At 52.4% G+C, this 20,551-nt stretch overlaps 1 protein-coding gene across 4 annotated transcripts in view; it reads right to left on the bottom strand.

The window, feature by feature from the left end:
- Positions 1 to 19,716, bottom strand: part of BCL2L1 (BCL2 like 1) — a 55,130-nt gene extending 35,414 nt beyond the window's left edge. The window contains exons 1-2 of one of the 4 annotated variants that reach the window (XM_083360991.1): positions 19,517 to 19,716; positions 10,872 to 11,541 (exon numbers count right to left, since the gene is read on the bottom strand). In XM_083360991.1, the coding sequence (XP_083217117.1) occupies positions 10,872 to 11,408 (537 nt within the window). In that variant the 5' untranslated portion in view covers positions 11,409 to 11,541; positions 19,517 to 19,716. Of the gene's footprint in view, positions 1 to 10,871; positions 11,542 to 13,079; positions 13,293 to 19,516 lie in introns of those variants that run through there. The other 3 variants (XM_083360990.1, XM_083360992.1, XM_083360989.1) reach the window with 3 other exon arrangements.
- Between the last annotated feature and the right edge of the window lie 835 nt (positions 19,717 to 20,551).

Raw genomic sequence — 20,551 nt, 5'->3', positions numbered from 1 at the left:
TGAAGGGACACCTCCCACGTGTCCTCCTTGCCTCCCTCCCCCCTCAGTCTTCTCCTCCCCAAGCATCAAAGGCTGGGCGGCTCCAGGGAATGCATGCCAGGCTGCTCTCTGCCAGAACATGCCTCCTGGTAGCTCTCTTTCTTGGCAACCCCGCCCTGCCCACCGCGGCGGCATTGTGCGAGAGGGCCAGGCCAAAGCCTCTTCCGTGGGCCTCCAGGGAGGGCTAATCCCGAGCCAACAGGGCCCAGGCAGCGGGGGCTGGGCTTGCAACCCCAGGGCTGGGGCGACAGCCGGAGCAGGCGGGGGAAGCAGCCCCCTCCTCTCCATTGCAGGAAAGCCGGCTGGCTGACTTTGGGCCAATCGCCAGGAGACGGTGAGTTCTAGTTCTGCCTTAGCCAGAAAAGCCGGCTGGCTGACTTTGGGCCAATCGCCAGGAGACGGTGAGTTCTAGTTCTGCCTTAGCCAGAAAAGCCGGCTGGCTGACTTTGGGCCAATCGCCAGGAGACAGAGAGTTCTAGTTCTGCCTTAGCCAGGAAAGCTGGCTGCCTGACTTTGGGCCAATCGCCAGGAGACGGTGAGTTCTAGTTCCGCCTTAGCCAGGAAAGCCAGCTGGCTGACTTTGGGCCAATCGCCAGGAGACGGTGAGTTCTAGTTCTGCCTTAGCCAGGAAAGCCGGCTGGCTGACTTTGGGCCAATCCCCAGCGGATGTTGAGTTCTAGTCCTCCCTCAGCCATGAAAATTACTTGGGTGACTTTGGGCCAATTCCCCAGGAGATGGTGAGTTCTAGCCCTGCCTTAGGCACAATAAAGCCGGATGGCTGACTCTGGGACAATCGCCAGGAGACGGTGAGTTCTAGTCCAGCCTTAAGCATGAAAGCCAGTGGATGACTGGGCCAATTGCCAGGAGACGGTGCGTTTACTCCTGCCTTGGGCAAGAAAGCTGGCCCGGGGGACTGGCCAATCACGCGCTCTCGGCCCAGCCCACCTCACAGGGTTGTTGTTGTGGGGAAAACAGGAGGAGGAAGGCGGGTGGGCTGCGTTCACCGCCTTGAATCCTTGGTAAAGAGAGACAATTCAGACCTGCGCTGTCACTGCCCTCGCCATTCCAGCTTTACTGGGCCCTGCCAGGGAAGGGCGTAACTCAGGGGTGGGCAATTCTGGCCTCCATTTTTGACCCCTGGAACTGCAACTCCCAGAATTCCTGAAGCTGCCACGGGAGCTGGAAGAAGTCCACACAGATCGTAAAGGAGCCAGAGTTGCCCAACCTGGGTGTAATTGTTAATAAATAAATAAATAAATAAATAAATAAATAAATAAATAAATAAATAAATAAATAAATAAATAAATAAATAAATAAATACTGCTAAGCTTGTAAGCCGCCCTGAGTCTTCGGAGAAGGGCGGGATATAAATGGAATTAAATTTAAAAAAATTAAATAAAAGGGTAAAATTGGAAACAGACCCATTTCAACCGTGCTCTTGTTTCTAAGGCGATCTGACCATAACCAACTCCTCTTGGGAAGAGCGGAGGGCGGGGAATGCATCCCCCGCAATCCGAACCCAGCCCTTCCTGGTCGCCGGGAACAATGGGCCGCAACCCAAAACGGGACTTTTGAGGCATGCCAAACTCTTTATTGTTGTTTTGGCAGAAGCCACGCAAAGTCAACCCCCACCACCCCCTCACCTCCCGACTTCAAACCTTCATTCCCGTTTCAAAGCTTTGCAACTGCAAACCTCGGCTGTGCAAACAGAGGCGCAGAATCAAAGTCACCTGAAGGGCTAATACCGCTTTACAAAGCCTTTTTAGCAAAGGCCCACCCGGAATTATCGCGTCCAGTTTTGGTCACCGCATTACATAAAAAGAAAAGATGTTGAGACTTTGGGAAAAGGGCAGAGAAGAGCAGCTAAGATGATTTAAAGGCCTGGGGACAAGAACATATGAAGGTTTGCAGCATTCGGGTTTGGCTAGTCTAGAGAAAAGGAAAGAAGAAGGAGGAGGAGGAGGAGGAGAGGAGGAGAAGGAAGGAGGAGGAGGGGAGGAGGAGGAAGAAGAAAAAGAAGGAGAAGAAGAAGGAGGAGGAGGAGGAGGAGGAGGAGAAGGAGAAGGAGAAGAAGAAGAAGGAGAAGGAGAAGGAGAAGGAGAAAGAGAAAGAGAAGGAGAAGGAGAAGGAGAAGGAGGAGAAGAAGAAGAAGAAGAAGAAGGAGAAGGAGAAGGAGGAGGAGAAGGAGGAGGAGGAGGAGGAGGAGGAGAAGAAGAAGAAGAAGAAGAAGAAGAAGAAGAAGAAGAAGAAGAAGAAGAAGAAGAAGAAGAAGAAGAAGTTGTTGTTGTTGTTGTTGTAAGGGACCTTGGAGGTTATCTAGCCTAACCCCCTGCTCAGACAGGAAACCCTATACCAGGGGCAACATGAAAGCAGCTATTCCAGTATTTCAGGGGCTGCCACAAAGAAGAGGAGGGGGTCACGTTATTCTCCAAAGCACCCAGAGGGCAGGAGGAGAAACAAGGGTTGGAAACTGACCAAAGAGAGAAGCAACCTGGAATTGAGGAGAAATTTCCTGACGGTGAGGACAATCAACCAGTGGAACAGCTTGCCACCAGAAATCGTGGGCTCTCCATCACTGGAGGTTTTTAAGAAGAGGCTAGAGACAGTCACCTGTCTGAGATGGTATAAGTTCTCCTGCTTGAGCAGGGGGTTGGACTAGAAGACCTCCAAGGTCCCTTCCCGCTCTATTCAGAATTGAATTCCCTTTGGTCTAGTTTAGTTTTTTTTAAAAACCAGAGATAGAGACAATGACGGGAGAAATTAATTTAGTTCTGGCTGTCAAGCCGCCTGATCGACTGCCGCTAAAACCACGCAAAGCATTCGGTACCGAGAATGAATACTTAAAAACTGGCTCCACAAAGGCCGGTGGAAGAAAAAGAGCATTTTTAGCACCTTTTGATTAGTCAGGTGTAGCTCAGGTGGAAAGGAGCTCCAGAGAATTGCTGGCAGGTGGAGAGAGACCTCTTCACCATGATGATGCTTATTTTAGTAGTAGATCCCAGCTGGGCCTTTCTAAATGAACAAGTGGAGCCCGCAGGCAGGTGAGAGAGCAGATTTTCCAAATAACTAGGTGTGTCCATGCAAACACAATATATACAGCTCGCCCAGCCTACCTGGGAGTGAAAGATTAATGGGTGCAAAAAAAAATAATAATAATAACCAGAGCACAAAGAAATCTTGGAGACTGCTTTGTTTTTATTTTTAAAAGATGCCCTGTTTTAATTACGGCCAGCCAAGCTATTGCTTACAGCTGATCCCCATGTAGATGGATCTACTTCAGGAGCTAAATGCTGAACGCTGGTCTCAGTGACCTGATCTGGGCACCGAAGCTAAGCAGGATTTTGCCTGGTTAGACCTTGGAGGGGAGACCTCTACATAGCAAGGCTGCGGCAGGCTGGAATGCCAAATCCAAAATCTCAGAAGGCGGTAAGATACTTTGATCCCACTGCCAAGAGAGCCAGTGTGGTCTGGTAGTTAAGGCACCAGGCTAGAAACCTTTGGCAGGAAAGCCAGTTGAGTGTCCTTGGGCCAATCGCCAGGAGACGGTGAGTTCTAGTCCCTGCTTAGGCATGAAAGGTGACTGGGTGACTTCGGGACAATCAACAAGAGACAGTGAGTTCTAGTTCCACCTTAAGCACAAAAGCGAGCTGGGTGACTTTGGGCCAATCACCAGGAGACGGTGAGTTCTAGTCCTGCCTTAGGCATGAAAGGTGACTGGGTGACTTTGGGCCAATCAACAAGAGACAGTGAGTTCTAGTTCCACCTTAAGCACAAAAGCCAGCTGGGTGACTTTGGGCCAATCACCAGGAGACGGTGAGTTCTAGTCCTGCCTTAGGCATGAAAGGTGACTGGGTGACTTTGGGCCAATCACCAGGAGACGGTGAGTTCTAGTTCCACCTTAAGCACAAAAGCCAGCTGGGTGACTTTGGGCCAATCACCAGGAGACGGTGAGTTCTAGTTCCACCTTAAGCACAAAAGCCAGCTGGGTGACTTTGGGCCAATCACCAGGAGACGGTGAGTTCTAGTCCTGCCTTAGGCATGAAAGGTGACTGGGTGACTTTGGGCCAATCAACAAGAGACAGTGAGTTCTAGTTCCACCTTAAGCACAAAAGCCAGCTGGGTGACTTTGGGCCAATCACCAGGAGACGGTGAGTTCTAATCCCTGTTTAGGCATGAAAGGTGACTGGGTGACTTTGGGCTAACCACCCTCTCCCAGCTCAACCCACCTCACAGGGTTGTTGTTTAGAAAAACCAGGAGGTGGAAGGAATATTAGCTATGTTTGCTGCCTTGAGTTTCTTATAAAAATAATAAAGGTGGGAAAGAAAGAAAAGCAAGGAGATAAAGAAAAAGAAAAGTGAAATTAGACTGAGAGAGAAAAAAGACAGAAAAAAGAAGGAAAAGAAAGAATGATAAAGCAAAGAAATGCTAGGAGCTGAGTTCACCTTAAGACCTTCCCTATCCATTTTTTTTTTACTAAAAATAGATCCCTACACTTGTGACTCCATAAAAGTACAAATGCGGTTATATCCTGGGTGTGCTCCAAGCTGACAATTTATTGTCTAAACTGGGTTAAATGTTTGAACATTTTCTTCTAAACCAAGGGTCTTCGAACTTGGCAACTTTAAGACTTGTGGACTTGCAACTCCCAGAATTCCTCAGCCAGCCCTGGCTGGCTGAGGAATTCTGGGAGTTGAAGTCCACAAGTCTTAAAGTTGTCAAGTTCCAAGACCCCTGTTCTAAACCATGCCTTATACCAGGGGTCGGCAACCTCGGCTCTTTTATGACTCGTGGACTTCAACTCCCAGAATTCCTGAGCCAGCATAGCTGGCTCAGGAATTCTGGGAGTTGAAGTCCACAAATCATAAAAGAGCCAAGGTTGCCGACCCCTGCCTTATACATTTCACACATGGGCAATAACTTTCTCTTTTTCAGAAAAAATATATATATATTAGCAAAAGAGATTGCGACTGGCCCATGAGGTGTGACTTGGGGCAGACCCTGTATATTTGCTGGGTGGGAGGCTATAAATGCGTCATTTAATTTTCTAGTTTGACAATGGTAAGCACTCCTGTTTTAGGAGGCCTTTTTAACCCTTATGTTCTTTCCGTGTTCAACGTTTGCTTGTTCAGTGTTTGTGCTGTTGTTGTTGTGGTTGTTGTTTTAAAAAAAGGTTGGGTCAAAAATAAATAAATCTAGAATTGCATGGGAGTTGTGAAATGAAGCCGAGTTTCCTGACGTCAAGTCTTTTGATATTGGGCTGTGCAATTCCTCAGCAAGCTTGCCCTGTTTTTCTTCTCCAACTCAATGCTTTGCAGATACCAAATAATGAGAATTTCCAAGATGGGAGGGAGGGTTGCAGGATTAAGCATTAAGAGGTGCATGAAGTAACCCAGAATTCCCTGGCTAGCTGTCTTTCTCTTTCTTTCTTTCTTTCTTTTCTTTCTTTCTTTCTTTTTTTCTTTCTTTCTTTCTTTTTTCTTTCTTTCTTTCCTTCTTTCTTTCTTTCTTTTTCTTTCTTTCTTTCTCTTTCTTTCTTTCTTTCTTTCTTTCTTTTCTTCTTTCTTTCTTTTCCTTTAAGTTGGATTAGAGCAGGGGTCTTCAAACTTGGCCCTTTCACGACCTTCTGGATTTCAACTCCCAAAATTCCTCAGGCCCGCGTGCCTGGCTGAGGAATTCTGGGAGTTGAAGTCCACAAAGCCATCAAAAGGGCCAAGTTTGAAGACTCCTGGTTTAGAGCATCCATTTATGCAGTCGTTGCAAGCAGAAAGGAAGAAAAAAAATGGGGGAGGGGGAGAAGGGCCTTTGTGGCACAAAATCTGCCCAGGCCATCGAACTGGCTGGGAGCGTTTTTTGTAGAAAAAAGGTGGAACGCAAGTCTTAAGATGTTTAATATGCAGGAAACTATTTCAGAATCTCCCTGAGGATCTGGGAAAATGGCAAGACTTTCTGCATTTCTGCCAGGCACCGATCTGAACAAAACAGCATTCCCCCCCACTTTTTTTTTATAAAGCCAAGGAGAAAAGAAGAGATGGTTGAACCCAGAGCAGACAAACAGAAATGGAAAGAGGGGGGGGTGTCCCTGTGGAACTGTGCCACCCCCGCCAAAGGGCAGGGGCAAACGGTTGCAAGAACTAAGTATGTCTAGTCTATTGAAGAAAAAGACTGGGGCAGGGGTAGGCAACCTCGGCTCTTTTATGACTCATGGACTTCAACTCCCAGAATTCCTGAGCCAGAGGCTCAGCTTGGAAACCTCTCCCTTTCCCCTCAGCATGGCTGGCTGTCCTAGGCCTAGGCCGCTTTATGACTCGTGGACTTCAACTCCCAGAATTCCTGAGCCAGAGGCTCAGCTTGGAAACCTCTCCCTTTCCCCTCAGCATGGCTGGCTGTCCTAGGCCTAGGCCGCTTTATGACTCGTGGACTTCAACTCCCAGAATTCCTGAGCCAGCCATGCTGAGGGGAAAGGGAGAGGTGTCCAAGCTGAGCCTCTGGCTCAGGAATTCTGGGAGTTGAAGTCCACGAGTCATAAAAGAGCCGAGGTTGCCTACCCCTGACATAGGCCTAGGCCGCTTTATGACTCGTGGACTTCAACTCCCAGAATTCCTGAGCCAGCCATGCTGAGGGGAAAGGGAGAGGTTTCCAAGCTGAGCCTCTGGCTCAGGAATTCTGGGAGTTGAAGTCCACGAGTCATAAAAGAGCCAAGGTTGCCTACCCCTGGCCTAGGCCTAGGCCGCTTTATGACTTGTGGACTTCAAGTCCCAGAATTCCTGAGCCAGCCATGCTGAGGGGAAAGGGAGAGGTTTCCAAGCTGAGCCTCTGGCTCAGGAATTCTGGGAGTTGAAGTCCACCAGTCATAAAAGGGCCGAGGTTGCCTACCCGTGGACTAGGGGGGGTCACAGGATAGCAGTCTTCCAATATTTGAGGGGCTGCCATTCCCAATGGAAATTCTGGCCCCAGGTTTTGGTCATTAGTCAAGGACTACCTGCATTGGGCCTGGCACCGATGGCGGCGTGAACCTGCCCAGGCCTGTCTAGTTTAAGGAAGAGAAGGACCAGGGGGGACACGATAGCAGCCTTCCAGTATCTCAGGGGCTGCCCCAAAGAAGAGGGAGTCAAGCTCTTCTCCAAAGCGCCTGAAGGCAGGACAAGAAGCAACGGATGGAAACCAACCAAGGAGAGAAGCAACCTGGAAGTAAGGAGGAATTTCCTGACAGTCAGAACAATGAACCGGTGGAACCACCTGCCTCCAGAAGTTGTGGGTGCTCCAACACTGGAAGCTTTTAAGAAAAGACTGGACAGCCATTTGTCTGAAATGGTGTAGGGTTTCCTGCTTAAGCAGGAGGTTGGACTAGATGACCTCTGGGGTCCCTTCCAGCTGCTGTTATTCTGTATTCTGTTTTTTTTTTCCGGTTTTTCCTCCACCACTCCTCCCTCCCACCCCCACCCCCGGCCGGGTTTGACAAGCAAGGGCCGGTAATTTTCCATCCGCAATTTAATCTAAATCCCCCCCCCCCCCCGGGAGTTGGTTGACAAAATCAGATTACATTATCGCCTTGGTCTCCAGGAGACGGCCCCATCTCGTCACCCCAGCGACAGTGGAAATCTCCACTGGGTCCCAGATTAATCTCGGAAGCTGGAGGTTAGGGTGAGTTGTGGGGGGGGGGGAGGAGGGGGAAGAACCAGAGGAAAGAGAGGGAGCCCAAAGGGGGCTTGCACCCCCTCCCCACCAGGTGATCCAGAAGGAAGAGAAAGGAGCCCGCTTTATCTGGCCAGACACACCCCCAGGCTGTGTTCCTGGCACAGCTGCATACCAGGCATACCTGACCCCCCACGCCCTCCTCAGAATAATAATAATAATAATAATAATAATAATAATAATAATAATAATAATAATAATAATAATAATAATAATAATAATAAGAAGAAGAAGAAGAAGAAGAAGAAGAAGAAGAAGAAGAAGAACAAGAACAAGAAGAAGGAGAAGGAGTAGTGGGAAGGGACCTTGGAGGTCATCTAGTCCAATCCCCTGCTCAGGCAGGAAACCCTGTACCATTACAGACAAATGGGTGTCCAGTATAATAATAATAATAATAATAATAATAATAATAATAATAATAATAATAATAATAATAATAATAATAATAATTATTATTATTATTATTATTATTATTATTATTATTATTATTATTATTATTATTATTGTTTAATTTCTATACCGCCCTTAGCTCTACCTACCTCTCACCTCTTCTTCTGTGCCCAGCCTTGCTGCCCCAACCCCCACGGAGGGAATTCCCCATCTGCATCCTGGATTAAAGGTAAGTCCTCAGTCCGTTCCGTGACCGTTCGAAGTTACGACGGCACTTGACGACCACTGGAGTCATCCCCCGGGACGCCTGGGGTTTACGTTGGGACCCTTGGCAACTGCTTCATCTTTATGATGGCGGCAAGTGTCCCAGAGGGGGTCACGCCGTCCCCCTCTGGCGGCCCTTCTGATGAACAAAGCCGATTGGGGTGGGGTGGGGAGCCAGATCCACTTAGCAAGCGGGTCACGGCTTTAACGACGGCCGTAATTTCACTCAACCCACGCGGCGAGAAAAGGGGTGAAATGGGGCAAGACTCAGCGGATTGTTAAGTCAAGGACTGTCTTGGGGTTCTCACCCCAGTAGCTGTCACTTAGCCAAGTGGATCTCTGCACAACCCACCACGCGCTCGACTTAGGTGTGAGCGTGAACTTCGGCGACAACCTTGGCGTGGACGCACAAGTTGTAGCCTAGCGGCTGGGGAATTCTGGGAGCTGAAGTCCACTCCTCTTTCAAGGGGCCAACATTGGGACACACTGACACAGCCACTCGGCACGCAACCGGGTGATGCGCAAGGCTTGCAGGACAGTGATTCACCCCCTGGACCTCTGAGGTGCCCGCAAGCGGAGGAACCAGGCTTACTCGCTGGAGCTGCAACTCATGACAGACCTGCTTCTGAGGGAAGGGAAGTCACGTTCCAGCCTCCCCCCCCGCCCCACCCCAGGGGAGGCACCTCAAGCCCTGCAAGTCTCAGACAACACCTATCTCCAAGCCAACGTGCAATTTCACAGCCCTGATGTTCCGGGAACAACCCGGGGTCTCCATCCACAAGTTGGGTTGCCAGAGATGGCACCGATGATGCCACCTAGTTGGGCCGTGAAAAGTCAGCGAGAAAAAGGACCGCAAGGAAGCAAGCAAGCTCGGACAGCACCAGGGACCCCACAGCCCTCCTCTTCTTCCTCCCTCCTCACCCCCTCCTCCCTCTCAACCCCCCCCCCACTCCTCCACTCTTCTAGCACTCATGGTGTTACCTTGTTGGGTCATGAAAAGGCTGCAAGGAAACCACCCAGCTCAGAGACCACCAAGGACCCCACAGTCCTCCTCCTCCTCTCTGCAACCCCCCCTCCCTTCTAGCACTGATGACGTTCCCTAGTTGGGCCGTGAAACGTCTGCAAGAAAACCTCCCAGCTCAGAGAGCCCCAAGGACCCCACAGCCCTCCTCCTCCTCTCTGCAACCCCCCCTCCCTTCTAGCCCTGATGACGTTCCCGAGTTGGGTCCCCAAAAGACAACCCAGCCGAGAGGGCACCATGGACCCCGCAGTTCAACCCTCGGGCTACAAAAACCCTCCCTTTCTTGCCAGAAGGCCAAAGTTCAAATCTCACTTCCCTCTTTCTGCATGCAGGGCAGTTGCCAGGTCAAACAAGGCAAGGCAGCCGGGCGCCATTGATCCTGTTCCAATGGACAAGATCCAGGGCAGCGGGGGGGGGGAGGAGAAGGGCGGTCCTGCGGCCGGCCTCAAAGGCAAGGTAGCCCCTCCCACGTTTTTAATTCTCGAATTGAGCCCAGCGACCTTTGCACGGAAGGCGGGCGAGGGAAATCGGAAATTCCCGCGGAGGTTCATCAATGAACGATAAGCGGTTCGGAGAGGGGTGGTGGTGTCCCTTCTGCGTACCCCGATAGAAATGCCAGGTGGAGGATTTTACGCAAAGGGCACAGATTCTCCCACTTTTTTGGTGGGGGGTGGGGGGAAAGGCAGGAATTCCCAGAAAGGACATGCCACGAGAAAGGATGGACGCCGCTGCGACCAGCCCTGTACCGGAAATACAGGTCGTCCTTGACTTAGCACCACAGTTGGTTGCCAAATTTTCGTCGCTAAGCGAGACCTTTGCTAAGTCGGTCGAGACCAGAATTTCCGCGGTTAAGCAAGAAAGGCAAGCGAAGCCAGTGGGGACCAATTTTACCGGCTTTTCTGGCCACCGTCGTTAAGCGAAGCGCTGGTGGCCGTTAACTGAGTCCCATGGCTGTTAGGCGAATCCGGCCTCCTCCGTTGACTTGGCTGGCCGGAAGGTCGCCAAAGGGGATCCCCCTCCCCAGGGGACGCCGCGACCGTCGCAAATACGGGACGGCGGCCAAGCAGCCGAATTCTGTTCACGTGAACCCCGGGGAGGCTGCAAAGGGGCCGTTAAGTGTGACAAACGGTCATCAGACACTTTGCTTGTCAGATCGCAAAAGGGGGGTTCACCCAAGCCCGGGCCACTGCAGTGGGTCGTAAATACGAGTCAGTTGCCGAGAGTCTGAGTTTTGATCGTGCGACCCTGGGGGACGCTGCCACGGTCGTTAAGTGTGAAAAAGGGTCCCGAGTCCCTTTTTTTTCAGGTGCTGCCGTGACTTTGAACGGTCATTAAATGAACTGTGGTTAAGTCGAGGGCTACCTCTACAGCACAGCCGATTTCATAGGGAAAGGAAGGGGGGGCCCTCTTGCTCCCCACCCCACGTCCCCCCCACTACCACCCGGTCCCTTTGCCAAGGCTTACCCAGCCTCCGTTATCCTGGATCCAGGGGTCCAGGTGTTCGGTCAGGTAGGTGGCCATCCAGCTGGCGATCCGCTCCACCAAGCCTTGCATCTCCTTGTCGACGCTCTCCACGCACAGCGCCCCGCCGAAGGAAAAAAAGGCCACAATCCTCCCCCAGTTCACCCCGTCCCGGAAGAGTTCGTTCACCACCTGCTCGAAGCTCTGGTAGGCGGTGCCGGGGGTGATGTGGAGCTGCGAGGTGAGGTCGCTGAAAGCGCGCCGGTAGCGCAGTTCGAACTCGTCCCCGGCTTCCCGCAGCGTCTGCCTCACCTCCGGCTGGGGGGTGTCTTCCGGGGGACTCGGGTGGCCCGCCGCCCCGTTGACCACGGGGCCGGGGCTGGGGTGCCAAGAGGGGCTGCCGTTCAGGACGCCCCCCATCTCGCCGGCCAGCGCCGTCCGGTCCTCCCCGCCGGCCTCCACCTGGCTCCAGCTGTGGCCCCTCTGCGACAGCTTGTAGGAAATAAAGTCCACCACCAGGGCCCGGTTGCCGCTCGACATTTTCACACCTCCGCTGCTGCCCTTCTCAGAGAGTCCATGGTCTGCGACACCGGCCGTCCTGCTTACCGAAGGAGGAGCAGGCAGCTCCCCTGCGCTTCGGGCACAGCCATCCCAGCCTCGGGCACGGAAACTTCTTGGCGGCGGCGGCGGCAGAGAGAAGCAAAAGGAAAAAAAAACAACAAAAAACCAGAAAGCGTTAAAGGACCAGCTGCGGACTCGGTGGCCTCCTCCGGGGCGAGGAGCAGCCGCCACCGCAGCGGGGGACTTTGCCTCCCCCAGGAAGCTCGCTCAATCGCTCACGCTGGCAGCCTTTGCCAGCGGCATCCTCGCCTGCCTGCCGTCCGTCCTGGGGGGGGGGTGTGCCCAGCAACCCGAGCCCGGCTACCGATTCGGCCCCCAGAGGGTGCCTGATGGGGAACCAGATCCTCGTCACCCGGGCAAAGCCCCCCCCCCCCGGGCCTCGTCTCCAACCCACCTCCTGGAGCCGAACCAGCTGCGACCGGCGTTCTCGCTGCAACCCGCCAGGCTGGAGAAGAGACAGGGGGGTGGGCGTGGGGGTGGGTGGGCAGCCCAGGAGGGCTCCCTTTGCCACTTTGATGGAGTGCTGCGGCTCTGCTGCAGCAGTAAAGCATGGAGACCCCACCCCCTTCACGCCCCCTGCCTCTCCGCCTCCCACCCACCCCTCTTCCCTCCCTCCCTCTCCCCCCCCCATCCCTCCTCCCTGGGATCAAAGCACTTCCTGGTTCTTGAGAGTAAGCTTGCCTCTTTTTTTTTTTTTTTTTTTTAAAGAGACAAGAGCTGACTCCGGCTTGGCTTCCGGCCACTAAAAGAGGGACTCAGGGCTGAACTACGATCCTGCTCCGACAGAGGGAGAAGAAAGGCCAGGAAAGACTCCCCAAGTCAGGAAAGCGGACGAAACGGACTAAATCACTAAATCGATCCGAATAAAGCTGGAAGGAAGGGACCTTGGAGGTCTTCTAGTCCAGCCCCACCCCACCCCACCCCACTCCCGCCGGCTCAAAGCAGGCAGACCCTACACCACTGTCCAGTCTTTTCTGAAAAACCTCCAGGGTGGCCGAGCACAAACACACAACTTCTGGAGGCCAACTGAATCGTCCTGCCTCTCAGGACGTTCATTCCAGGTGGCTTCTCTGCTTGGTGAAGTTTCCACTACTTCTTGGGAATGTAAGTCGACACCTCCCTGCCCCCCCCAAACTCTGTGGCAACCCCTCAAAAACCAAAGTGCGAGGCTGCAAGGTTTCCGGGACAGCTTTGAGCTCGGAGATCCCCCCCCCCCGCCACACACAAACACACAGACACACACACGCACGCACTTGCTGTCTACACAGGCTGCTGCGTGACAACCCCAAAAGCAACATTCTGGTGTGAAGTTAAATACAGGCAAAGGATCGAGAGACGGGGTTGGTGGTGGTGGTGGGAGGAATGCCGGGGAGGGGGAGAAAAAGAGATTTAAGGGCCCGCCTGGCAAGCCCCGATTCTCCTCTTCACCGTCAGGGCAGTGAGTCATCCGGTGAGACGCATTCCAAGCAGCGGTGAAGCAAGCAGAGGCTGGGGCAGGCACCGCACGGAGACCCCCCCCATCCCCACCCCCACCCTGTAGGGCACGGGTACCAACTTCCCCGGGGGAATGGCTAGGGAGGAAAAACCTACCGGCTCTGCGCGGGGAGACCCTCCACTCTGGCTTCCCTGCTTTCGCAAGACCCCTCCAGGATTTTCCCCCGATGGGCTGTCCGGGTGTGCTTCAAGGGGTAGTAGGCAGGATACTCACCGCCCTGGAAACGAAGGGAGCAGTGGCTTCGGACCGCAGCAGAGGGAGCTGCGTGCAGTGCAGCGAATGTGAGAATGCTGCTGCTGCGGAGGAGGAGGAGGAGGAGGAGGAGGAGGAGGAGGCAGCAGGCTGGGGAGCGTTCCAGGCACTGGCTGACCCTCCTTGTCATCCGTACGGCCCGCCTCCTGGGGAGTCCCACCCCCCCAGGGCACACAAGCCGCCCCAAACCCCACCCAGATTTGGCAAGTGTCAAGGCTCTGGCGTGCGTGTGTGGGGTGGTGGTGGTGGCTCGGCAAAACCGTGCAAAAAAACCCCCCAAAAGCCTTTCCAGCTGGCTTTTCTTTTGCAAAGTTTTGTTACAAAACACACACACACACACACACACACACACACCAAAAAGAAAACAAACTCAAACCCACGACACAAGATGCTGAGATGTTGGGAAAAGGGCAGAACAGCGCAACTAAGACGATTAAAAGGCCTGGAGATTAAAACAGGTGAAGAACGGTGGGCCGGAATTGGGTTTGGCTAGTTCAGAGGGGTAGGCAACCTCGGCTCTTTTATGACTCATGGACTTCAACTCCCAGAATTCCTGAGCCAGCCTGGCTGGCTCAGGAATTCTGGGAGTTGCAGTCCATGAGTCATAAAAGAGCCGAGGTTGCCTACCCCTGGGCTACTTCTAGAGCAGGGGTCTTCGAACTTAGCTCTTTTATGACTTGTGGACTTCAACTCCCAGAATTTTTCAGCTAGTGTTCCTGGCTGAGGAATTCTGGGAGTTGAAGTCCACAAGTCATAAAAGGGCCAAGTTTGAAGACCCTTGTTCTAGAGAAAAGGAAGACAGGGGGTGGGTGGGAGGGAGAGGGGGAAACGTGATAGCAGTATTCCAGTATTTGAGGGGCTGCCACAAAGAAGAGGAGGGGGCCAATTTATTCGACCAGTTAAGGAGAAACTTCCCTGACCCCGAGGACAATTAACCAGCGGAACGGCTGGCCTCCAGAAGTTGCGGGTGCTCCATCACTGGAGGTTTTTAAGAAGAGCCTGGACAGTCACTGGTCTGAAATGGTGTTTCCTGTCTGAGTAGGGGGCTGGACTAGAAGACCTCCAAGGTCCCTTCCACCGCTGCTATTCAGTGGAACAGCTCGGCTCCCGACGTTGTGGGTGCTCCATCACTGGATAAATTTAAGAAAACATTTCGGCAGCTACTTCTCTGGGATGGTATAGGGCAGGGGTAGGCAACCTCGGCTCTTTTATGACTCATGGACTTCAACTCCCAGAATTCCTGAGTCAGCTATGCTGACTCAGGAATTCTGGGAGTTGAAGTCCATGATTTATAAAAGAGCCGAGGTTGCCTACCCCTGGTATAGGACAAGGGTCTTCCAACTTGGCATTATTATTATTATTATTATTATTATTATTATTATTATTATTATTATTGTGGACTTAAACTCCCAGAATTCCTCAGCCAGAATGCCTGGCTGAGGAATTCTGGGAGTTGAAGTGCACAAGCAAGGGGTCTTCCGACTTGGCCCTTGTGGACTTCCAACTCCCAGAATTCCTCAGCCAGGCACGCGTGGAAGACCCCTGGTATAGGGGTCACTCGCTTAAGCAGGGGGGGCTGGACTAGAAGACCTCCAAGGTCCCTGCCATCTCCAGTCTGATGGATTGAAATCGTTCCTCCCCTCCGTTGCCAGTAGCCCAGGCGAGGCTCAGCACCCCCACGGCTGCCTAAATAGTCCTCCTCTTACAACCAGCTCAGAGCCCAAAATTTCCGCCGCTAAGCCAGGCATCTGTTAAGCGAGTCTTGCCCCATTTTACGACCTCCCTTGCCACAGTTGTTAAGGGAAACACTGCGGGTGTCGAGTTATTAAGTCAATCCGGCTTCCCCGTGGACTCTGGCTTGTCGGAAGCTCACCCAAGGGGGGGGGGACGGGACCGTGTAACACACACACACCCGGGGACGCTGCCACCGTCATAGATGCGAGTCAGTGGCCAAGCGGCCGAATTCTGATCCCGTGACCAGGGGGAGGCTGCAGCGGTTGTGAAAAGGGGTGAAACACGGGCCGTTGTAACCTTGAACGGTCGCTAAACGTGCTGCTGTAAGTCAAGGACTACCTGTAGACTGGCCCACAGTGCTTCAGTGCCCCCTCTGAGCGGTTTGCAAAGTCAGCGTATTTTCCCCAACGTTTTGAGTCCTGTCTGGATTTTGTTTTCCGAGCTTCCGGACTCGTGCAGGAGGACCTGGGCTACGCCACGAGTCCAAAAGCTTGGAAGATAAAGCCTCCAGGCCTGGTGACCGATGCAGATCGGATCCTACAACATTATCCGGGGATGCTTATATCCGCCTTCAGTCGTAATCTGGGTCCTCGTTTAAAACAAGGGGTCCTTTTTTTGTCATCAGGTGGGAAGAAGAAGAAAAAAGCAACCCAGCCTTTTCCAGCCTGTCTGGGAACGATGGAAGCTGTAGTTAGAGCAGTCTTTTCTCCATCCTGGCCCCCTTTTAAGATGGGAGGACATGGAGATGGGTTAAGGATGGGGATGCAGTGACACCCACCTTGGCCGTCATCACCCATCTGCACCTTCTTCATTATACGACAACTAATGTACGGGGGTGTTGCAAAAATAAGCTTGTGCTTAAGTCTAGTGGCATCAGGCTAGACACCGGGAGACGGTGAGTTCTAGTCCTGCCTTAGGCATGAAAGCCGCCTGGGTGACTTTGGGCCAATCACCAGGAGATGGTGAGTTCCAGTCCTGCCTTAGGCCCAAAAGCCGCCTGGGTGACTTTGGGCCAATCACCTGGAGACGGTGAGTTCTAGTCCCGCCGTAGGCACGAAAGTCGGCTGGGTTACTTTGAGCCAATCACCAGGAGACGGTGAGTTCTAGTCCCGCCTTAGGCACGAAAGCTGGCTGGGTGACTTTGGGCCAATCACAGGAGATGCTGAGTTCTAGTTCCACCTTAGCCAGGAAAGCCAGCTGAGGAATTCTGGGAGTTGAAGTCCAGAAGCCATAAAAAGGCCAAGTGTGAAGATCCCTGGGTTAAGCTCTCAGAAAGCTGGATAGTTTCCTGCTACTGGATCCCCCTTCTTCTGCCAATTCCTAGTATCAGAAAGAGGGTTCTTGAACATGGGAGGACAGCCCTGCAGACCTTGTGTGAAGATTTCCTTTCCTGATAAATCAGGGCTGTCCAATCTTCCAACTTGAACTTTGTGGACTTCCAACACCCAGAATTCTCCGGGCAGGCTGGGGAATTCTGGGAGTTGAAGTCTAAGAGCCTTAAAGTTGCCAAGGTTGGGAAACCCTGATTTAGGCCAGGTGTCTTCAAACCTGGCCCTTTGATGACTTGTGGACTTCAACTCCTAGAATTCCTCAGCCAGGCACGCTGGCCGAGGAATTCTGGGAGTTGCCCGCAAGTCATAAAAGGGCCAAGTTTGAAAACCCCTGATCTAGACCAACACTTTTTGCCAGTTCTTTGCATGGCTGGCTAGAGGAATTCTGGGAGTTGCATTTGATATCACAAGTGGTTTTTTAAATTTTTTTTAAAAAATTCCCATCTCCCACAGCATCTAATACAACTGATGAAGCTTCAAGGATAAGGAAGCAAAACATCTTGCTTTTCCTCCAAAAAAATAATAATCAGTCCAGTTGCCTTTTCAAAATAAAATAAAATAAACACTTTTGACACAGCTATGCCCTGTGTCTGGACGTTCTTCCAGAATTTTACAGCTGGGAAAGTTGCCATAGCTGCCTAACACTGCAACAAACAATATCGGTGTCTCTTTTATTTATTCATTAACGAGGCTTGATGACATGGAGGGGAAGGGGGGGTATTTTTCTTTTTTTAAAAAATAAAAATAAATCTAAAACTGTTTTGTTGGTTTGAGTATATGAATGACAGAGCCACACAAGAAGAGTGTCCTTCAGGGTTATTAGCATATCACAAAGTCCGCTACAATGGGGGTAATTAAAGATATAAGTGTAATAAAAATAAACACAATGGCACTGGAAACAGGATGCATTTGAATAAACCCAGGGGTTGTAAATCTGGATTCAACACCATGGAGGGTTTCACCTTTGAGGACTCTGGTTGATAACCGGGGAACCGATATCAGATCCGACAGCCACCGTCTGCATACCTCTCTTTTCTTAAAAGGCAATGTTGCAGGAACTGTGTTTCTCCACCTTGGCCACTTTAGGATCTGTGGACTTCAACTCCCAGAATTCCCCGCTCCCTTTGAACACTGATAACGTTCCCTAGCTGGGTCACAAAACGTCTGCAAGAAGCAGCCAAGCTCACCGCGCCCCAAGACTCCTCAGTTCCACCCTATGCGACAAATATTCTCTTTTGTTATGAGGTTTGAATCATCACCCGTGTTAAATTCAGTCTGCCTTCGTCTCCCAGGCCACAGTCGAACAGATTACGGGTAGTCCGTGACTTACGACCCCGACGGAGCCCAACATTCCTGTCGTTAAGTGAGACATTTCTTAAGCGAGTTTCACCTCGGTTTAAGACCTTTCTCGCCTCAGTTATTAAGCGAATGACTGCAGCCGATGAGGTTAGTAAGTAACCTGGTTGTTCAGTGAATCTGGCTCCTCCATGGATGCGGCCTGTCGGAAGGTCACAAAAAGGGATCACATGATCCCTCCCGGACCCTGCGACCGTCATAAATATGAACCAACGGCCAAGCACCTGGATTTTGGATCAGGTGACCATAAGAACGCTGCAATGGTGGTAAAGTGTGAAAGACGGTCGTTAAGTCCCTTTTCCCCCTCCCAGTGCCGTTGTAACTTTGAACGGACACAAAATGAACTGTTGAAAGTTGAGAACCCCCCGTATTTTCCTTCTTCCCAATTGCAGCCAGCCCACTCCCCTCTTACATTCTTAACCCCCCCACCCCCAAACCCCATCCAGAACTGGGTGTCCCCCTCCCCCCAAGAGGCCAGAGCGTTTCCTTAACGGGGCATTTGAGGGAGGGTCTTCATCACCCATCCAGAACTGGGTGTCCCCCTCCCCCCAAGGTAAAGGTAAAGGTTCCCCCGCACATGCGTGCTAGTCGTTTCCGACTCTAGGGGCCGCTGCTCATCTCCGTTTCAAAGCCGAAGAGCCAGCGCTTGTCCGAGGACGTCTCCGTGGTCATGTGGCCGGCATGACTAGACGCCAAAGGCGCACGGAGCGCTGTTACCTCCCCACCGGAGCGGTCCCTATTTTTCTACTTGCATTTTTACGTGCTTTCGAACTGCTAGGTTGGCAGAAGCTGGGACGCGTAACAGGCGCTCACTCTGTTACGCGGCACTCGGGATTCAACCCGCCAAACTGCCGACCTTCTGATCGACAAGCTCAGCGTCCTAACCCACTGAGCCACCGCACCCCCCAAGAGGCCAGAGCATTTCCTTAACGGGGCATTTGAGGGAGGGTCTTCATCCCCCACCCAGAACTGGGGGTCCCCCTCCCCCCAAGAGGCCAGAGCGTTTCCTTAACGGGGCATTTGAGGGAGGGTCTTCATCCCCCACCCAGAACTGGGGGTCCCCCTCCCCCCAAGAGGCCAGAGCCTTTCCTTAACGGGGCATTTGAGGGAGGGTCTTCATCACCCATCCAGAATTGGGTGTCCCCCTCCCCCCAAGACGCCAGGAGAGCATTTGGGGTTAGGGTCTTCCAGAGAAGACCCCCCCTGATCAATATCCAGGTTTAGGGACCAGGATCAAACAGCAATAATGGCTTGGCCAAGGGCAAAGCTGATTCCAGCAAGGGACCCCCTTATGGGTGGGTGGGGGTCGCTGATCAGCCCCCCCCCTCCCAGCAGGATTTCTGGAAAGGCTCTTTTGTTTGCCCACCCCCACCCCATCCTTTTTTGTCCACATTCTCTAGACCAGCGTTTCCCAACCTTTAGGAACTTGAAGATGCGTGGACTTCAACTCCCAGAATTCCCCAGCCAGCTATGCTGGCTGGGGAATTCTGGGAGTTGAAGTCCACGCATCTTCAAGTTCCTAAAGGTTGGGAAACGCTGCTCTAGACCCGTTGGGACTACAACTCCCCTAAGCAACAGCCTGCTGGGAACCACGGGATGGGGTGGCCCAAGACCCCTCCCCCAAGGGCCCCCATCCTGGAAAAGCAGCCCCTCCCCCGCCCTTCCCACCACACCTCCCCCCTCCCCCCCTCTCCATTCATTTTTTTTTCCTCAAATATTCAAATAGGGCAAAATGACGCCCCGCTCTCCCCGCGCCGAGCCAATCAGAGCGAAGAGGAGGCGAGAAGGGGAGGGCCTACCGCACGCTTATCCCCCCTTGGCCGGCGCTCCTGTCAATCGGGCCCAATCTCCGCCCTTACCTTGAAAAAAACTGCCGAAGACGCCCCGCCCCCGCCCCCGCTTCTCTTTACCGGCCCCGGTGGCCGGCTACCTCTGAGGGGAAGCGGCCTTTCCGAGCCGCTAGAACGAGACACCGAAGGGGGTCGGGGGCTTCGGCGGCTACGGCTTGGCTGTTTTTCCCCCTGCGCACTAAGCGGCGCTTTCCCCCGCGAGCGCTGACTCGTTCTGACCGGCCGGGCGAAGGAGTAGTGCGCATGCGCCACAACCGCGCCTTTCGAGCCGGCCGGGCGCATGCGCAGCAGGCCGGCAATGCGCAGGCGAAAAACGTAAAGCGGATGGGGCGGAGCCGTTGCTTTAATGAAATCAACGCGCTTGCTCAGTGGGGCCGATTGGCCAGAGAAGGGTTGGGGCGCCCTCTGTCGGCTCAAGGCATTAATTAGTATTTCTGGATTCGGTAGAATAATTTGTTTTCTCTGGGTTTTTTTTTCCCCCTCCAGAAATTTATTTATTTTTTATTTTAATTCCATTTATATCCCGCCCTTCTCCGAAGACTCAGGGCGGCTTACAAGCTTAGCAGTAATGAAACCTCTCCCAAAAAATCACAAGGAACTCGGTAGCGCTTTTTCCCCCAATACATTTTAATATAATAAATTATATTAAAAAGCAAAAGCTTTCGTCAGCTGCATCTTTTTGTGGCCAAAATAGATTGACCACAGCTCTCCTATCCAGCTAGTCCTCGACTTAACGACCACAACTGAGCCACAACTGACTTCTGTTGCTAAGCGAGGCGTTTGTTAAAGTGGGGTTTGCCCCATTTTATGACTTCTTGCCGCCGTTAAGTGAATCCTTGCGGTTGATAAGTCGGTTGCACGCTTGTTAAGTGAATCTGGCTTCCCCGTTGGCTTTGCCGGTCAGAAGGTCGCAAAAGGGGATCGCGGGACCCTTGGGGAACACGGCAACCGCCGTAAGTACATGCCAGTTGCCAAGCATCTCAATGTCAATCGCATGACCGTGGGGATGTTGCAAAAGTCACAACTCTGAAAAACGGTCATGTC

The sequence above is a fragment of the Vipera ursinii genome (genome assembly GCF_947247035.1).
Source record: "Vipera ursinii genome assembly, chromosome: 3".
NCBI lineage: Eukaryota > Metazoa > Chordata > Lepidosauria > Squamata > Viperidae > Vipera > Vipera ursinii.
Note: the sequence above shows the minus strand (reverse complement) of the source record. Positions and strands in the feature narration are given on the sequence as shown.